This window comes from Temnothorax curvispinosus, unplaced genomic scaffold (genome assembly GCF_003070985.1).
Source record: "Temnothorax curvispinosus isolate PA1 unplaced genomic scaffold, ASM307098v1 QBEX01012507.1, whole genome shotgun sequence".
Classification (NCBI taxonomy): domain Eukaryota; kingdom Metazoa; phylum Arthropoda; class Insecta; order Hymenoptera; family Formicidae; genus Temnothorax; species Temnothorax curvispinosus.
In genome coordinates, this window is record NW_020222287.1 from 5,702 (window position 1) to 11,787 (window position 6,086).

The following is a 6,086-nucleotide window of genomic DNA, read 5'->3' on the forward strand; positions in this document are numbered from 1 at the left end:
AGTCTAACTATCAGATCTTGTAAGATGACCATATTTTGGAGTTTACACACTTTGGCAATGTTAATCATTAACATTTATACATACTTTATTTAATTCTTCTCATATATTTCATATTTTTATTACACAAACTTAGCTATTTCACATACTAAACATTATGTTTCAATATCATAGGATCTGAATGTTATATCTTTAAAATGACACATTTCTGGCTTAAATTTGTATTAATATCACTGAATAGTTGAATATAAACATGACAGACCTAATATTACTATGTATATTACACTTTTTGATACCTATAATCAGTTTTTTCTGGTATGTTCAAGTCATATCTTATCATCACTTAGTCTAACTATCAGATCTTGTAAGATGACCATATTTTGGAGATTATATACTTTAGTAATGTTAATTATTAACAATCATACATACTTTATTTAATTCCTCTCATATATTTCATATTTTTATTACACAAACTCAGCTATTTCACATACTAAATATTACGTTTTAATATCATGGGGATCTGAATATCATATCTTGAAAATGACACATCTCTGGCTCAATTTTGCTTTAATATCACTGAACAGTTAAACTTAAACATGATAGACGCAACATTATTATGTATTTTACACTCTTTGACACTTATAATAAGTTTTTCTTGTTTGTTCAAGTCATATTTTAATACTAAATGGTCCAACTACTAAACCTTGAAAGATGATTATATTCTGGAATGAACATGCATTGGGAGTGTTAATCATTAATAATTATACATATCGCAATCAATTTCTCTTATATATTCTATACTCTTGCCACATAAATTAGCAAACTTATATACTAAGCATTGTGTTTCGATGTCGAAGGATATGGACATTGTGTGTAGAAGAATGACATTTTTCTGGAGTAAATTCATATTAATAACACTGAATAGTAATATTTACATATTATAAAAGTAATATTTATTATATATCTGACACTCCTTATACACACAGTTAAATTTTTCTCTGGCAGTTGAATTATATCTTGGGCATTAAGTGGCTTCACCACCAAGTATTGCAAGACGTTAGTTTTCTGGGATATTTGCACCCTGGCAACATTAATCAATAATAACTGTTTGTATCTTGACTGAAACTCTCACATATTTCGTGTTTTGGCATACGACTCAGATAGATTTACATATTAAAGATTACATCTTGATTATGTAGCGCCTGCTGGCCATGCATTATAGAATGCTGCATTCCTGAGTTAGAGATAAATTGACAATGTTATATAACAATTGCTACACAGAATAGAAGCAATATCCTGATCTTATTTCACTTATTTCACTTTGAGATATAAATTTAATATTAGATAGCTATACTTATGTCCCGTTACTTTGCTTTGCAATAAGTACTACCTTTTGTTTATTTGTTCTTGTTTTGTTTATTGTATAACACGAAGAGGTCCATAATTAGGCTTCTCAACGTGTGCTTTAAATAATTGCTACATTGACTTTGAAATGATAAAGGAATAGTATCAGTGAATAATATGGGGCAACATAACCTCTTTGTGCACACGTTGGGATGCATTATCATTACTATTTATTATGACTAACATTTGTTACAGGATCTAAACGGACGAAAGAAGAAATAAAACATATATATACACCAACTCTTTTTTCTTCTGTTATAACTTATTTATTTATTTATTATTGATATATAAATACACTATATTTGGACTTCTCTGTTTATGTTTGTCCACGTTTAAAAATGCGCGATATTACATTGTAATATACACATATATCATTTTACCCACCGATTCCTATTTAATTTGTTTATTTATAGAACCGAATTTTACACTGAATTGTTCACCGAAAGGTAGGTTTAATTAAGACATGCGTGCGTATTATTATTGCTATCTTTGGAGCATGAGTCTCGAGAACCATGATCGGCAACTCATCGCCACCTTAAGGCGGACTTACATGTATACAAATTTTTTAAAGTTCTATCTCTATGATGTTAGATCTATAATCACACTACTGAACTCATGCTCTCTTGATTATTCTACTTATTTATTTATACTCAAGAAATAATGCTTTGCACTTCTATCTGATATTCAACGACGAATAAATACAATTGAATTAAATCTGTAAAAATTTGATAAGTAGGACAGATAATGAACAATCTGATATCTCAATGGATTATAGCTTTAACTTTTAGTTAGGCGAACCGTACGTGTACATACTGAGCTGTATAAATAAGAATATATAGATGTATATATGTGTGAAGACTGAATTATCAGTCACTATCATGGACGTTGACTCTTTAGAGTCTATATCGAATAATCCTCGATGATTATTCTAAACTGTACATATTGTGTTGTATATATAGGAATATATAGGTGTATATATGGATAAAGACTAAATATTAGTCACTGCTACGGACGTTGACTCCTTGGAGTCTTATATTGAATAATCTTCGACGATTATTCCTAAATCAATCCCTCGTGCTGCTCTTCTTTGCGTGGGATAACGAAATTGGCAGTCTCACATCCGACTGCAAGATTCGCAGCCGGACACTGCGTAATCTTTAATGAGCGGTCCTAGGATGCGCCATGGACGAGGTGCATCCAAATTTTAGTCCTAAGGGGAGCACACCCCTGAAACAATGAAACAAACAATATGAAAGGTACGAAGAAGGAGAATAAACTTACCGTCTCAGGGGGTTCGGAGACCCAGAGACCGGCGCGGGGGGGTTGTGGTCCCAGCGAACCCCGTGTCGATGGGCTTGTCCCTGAATCAAGCGATGGGCCAAACACACAAATAGCACTGCGTCCTGAATGGAAAGGCGCAGCTGCTGAACCAGATACTAAGAGGGAAGCCACCAAGGTGGTAGAGACTGAAGAGGAAGATTATGATAAGGGTGCTGAACTCGCTAGACAGATTATTGCGGATTCTATAACAGAGGATCCTTTGATTTCGGATGATGCAAGGACTGATCCTATTTTCGCTGCTGGTGTGTCTGATTCGGAGGGATCAGCGCATCGTGACCAGCAGTTGGTGAGTGATGTTGTCATGATCGATGACGATGATGATGACGATGATATCCCTCCACCTACTCCAAATAGGGATAAGAGGAAAGCGAGATTTCCCTCGGACTCTCCGGAAAACAAGGCTAAACCCCTGAAAAGGAGATATACAACCTCGGAAATGAGATCTACACTCCGGTGCCAACATCCAAACATAGGCTCTCTATACAGCCGGTAGCTGCAAATAGTCTACGTTCTTATGATTCAGACCAACTGAATAAATGCGCTACTGAATGCCTTCAAAAAATGGAGATCATCAGAAACAGTAGTAAGAACATTAAAGGAAATTTTTCTGGATACCTCAGAGATGGGATCTCTAATATAGGCGAAATCTTGGATATCTATCGTGAACGCTTGTGTGCCACTGGGGACGTGGCAGATCTTGAGTTGCAGAATAGGAACCTGACTACACAACTGCGCAAAGTTACTCGTGAGCAGGAACTCCAGAAGAAGGAGTACTCCGCTCTCCGTAAAGAGAACGAGGATCTCCGTAAGGACATGGAAATGCTCCGCAGAGAGATGAAAAGTTTGAGAGACATCGCAAACACGAGAGGATCTCCTTCAAAGGCTTCTGAAATTGGATCTGCTGACGCTCGCAGGACAAACTCTGGGGAACCTTTAACTCGCGTCGAGGACTTTCCTCCTCTCCCACAGAGAAAACCTCGAGTTATCTCCTCGGAGATACTGCGAGATAGAACCGTCAAGCTGCGTAAATATCCCACTAGTGCCTCGGGATCGGAAACGGATGCAACTGGAGTCCCCAGCTTACATAAGAGGAGATCTCCTTCCAGTGGGAACAGGAGAACGGACAGGGAGACTGATGCTGTCTACCCGGATGAGGATACCGATTCGCACCACATGCTGGAATGCATGAATCAGCAGATCCAGCAACTGGTGGCCAACATGGAGGTACTTCGTGCCAGGTTTGGTTCGAAATCGGAGGAATCTCTTAGGAAGAAGAGGACAAAGAAGACATCTTTCAGGAACGACACGGAGACCTCCGGTGTCTCGGATAGGGAGCTTATTGGTCCACAGACCCCTACACAGCCTATCGAAGAAACGATTCGGAAGGAGGGATCTCGACGTGGGGTCTTCAGAGACACCCCTCGTTCGACCGTTCGCTTGCGTAGACCGCCTAAAACCGCTGCGGTGTCTATAACAAGCCTTAAAGACGACGTTAGCTATGCTGACATCCTGAAGAAGGCCCGCGACAATATAAATCTAGATTCTCTTGGAATTGAGACCTCCAAGATTAGACGTGGCATCAATGGAGGGATTATAATTGAGATCCCGGGCGCTGATGGTACTACTAAGGCTGACTCACTCGTGGGTAAACTTAGGGAAGTCCTCGATCTCAACAACATCCGCATCACTCGCCCTACTACCATGGGAGAACTGCGAATTTGGAGTTTTGATGACTCCATTTTGCCGACAGAGATCATGAACGAAGTTTCTGTGGTGGGTGACTGTGACGAGCACCTTGTCAAATTGGGTAACATCCGAAAAATGAACAATGGACTCAATTCGGTATGGGTTAAATGCCCCCTCTCCGCAGCCATCAAAATTTCGTCAACAAATAAAATCAAAATTGGCTGGACCATTGCCCGAGTGGAGTTACTGGAGGCGAGGCCTGTACAGTGCTTCAAGTGTTGGCGCTATGGCCATGTTCGCACTACATGCAATTTCCCGGAAGATCGAACGGGCGCCTGTTTTAAGTGCGGCGAACGGGGTCACCAAATTGGTGATTGTAGAGAGGATCCCCGCTGTGTTATTTGCAGGGAGGCCGGAAGACCCAGCGACCACCGGCTGGGCTCACTTAACATTTGTACGAGCGTTGAGCCGATTCGAGGTAGACGTAGGGGACTTGTGTCCGATGGTCGAGCGGAGGCGCAGAGATAACAATGACCCTGTGCCTACAACTAAATTTGAACGGTAGCAAGGAGGCCCAGGACCTCCTTGTTCACCATTCCAGAGAGATGGGAGCGGCTGTCTGTGCGATCTCGGAACCCGCCAGAACACATAGCCCATACCAGCTATGGTTCCATAGCCATGACGGCCTCGCGGCTATTCACGTCAACAACAGGGCCACTACACACCCTGCTACGTTGGAGGCCCGCGGAAGGCACTGCGTTTTAATTAGACTGGGAGAGTTTTACTTTCTCTCCTGTTATATCTCTCCTAACGTAAACCTTATAGAGTTTTCGGACTTCCTGGAGGAGCTGTCCACTATCTGTTCCGGCGTGGCTCACAATAATAAGCTTATTATATGCGGGGACTTTAATGCCCACTCGGTTTCCTGGGGCTCAAATGTATCCAACGTCAGAGGTGACGCTCTTAAAGAGCTCGCGTCGCAACTCGATTGGAGGCTTGTGAACCGAGGTAACCAGCCCACGTTTTCGAGTCACCAGGGGACTTCGATAATTGACCTCACTTGGTCCTCCCCTGATCTATTTAATAGAGTGCGCGATTGGTCGGTCCGCGAAGACTTAGAGTCCATGTCGGACCATTTATACATCTCATTCGTGATTACGGATTCTTTCTCTCGGCGTACAACATCATCTCTTCCCCGAAGATGGAACTTCAGGAGGATGGATGTCGGACTATTTCAGGAGGCCATCGAGTGGAAGTGCGCGGTTACTCCTAGTGACCCAGAATATCTTAACAGAGTGGGCCCAGACAAGTGGATCAACAATTGCATCTACGACGCTTGTCAGGCGGCAGTTCCTCGCTTACGCGCTCCCAGAGTTGACAGGGCCCATTGGTGGAACGACCAAATTGCGCACCTGAGAACCGAGGCTATCGCCGCTAGGAGAGCCTGGACCCGCGGTAGACGTAGAGATTCCCCGGTGGTTCTGGAGGCCAAGAGGGTTGCGTATATGGCTGCCACTCAGAGTCTCAAACACGAGATCCAAAGCGCTAAGTCCGTGGCATGGCAAGAACTCATTGACACACTCAGAGATGATCCGTGGGGTCTTCCCTACAAACTGGTCATGGGTAGACTCAGGAAGCCCACTCCTGCGCTCAGCTCC

General features: G+C 41.9%; 1 protein-coding gene across 1 annotated transcript; it reads left to right on the forward strand.

Annotated features, from left to right (window-relative positions):
• Nucleotides 1–3,303: 3,303 nt before the first annotated feature.
• On the forward strand, nt 3,304–4,956 carry LOC112462563. The gene has a single exon (XM_025028420.1). The coding sequence runs from the start codon at nt 3,304–3,306 to the stop codon at nt 4,954–4,956; it is 1,653 nt and encodes a 550-aa protein (XP_024884188.1).
• Nucleotides 4,957–6,086: the final 1,130 nt, after the last annotated feature.

Bases quoted from the DNA above. Each gene is read 5' to 3' on its own strand.
- LOC112462563 (XM_025028420.1), top strand. From the start codon at position 3,304: ATGGAGATCATCAGAAACAGTAGTAAGAACATTAAAGGAAATTTTTCT.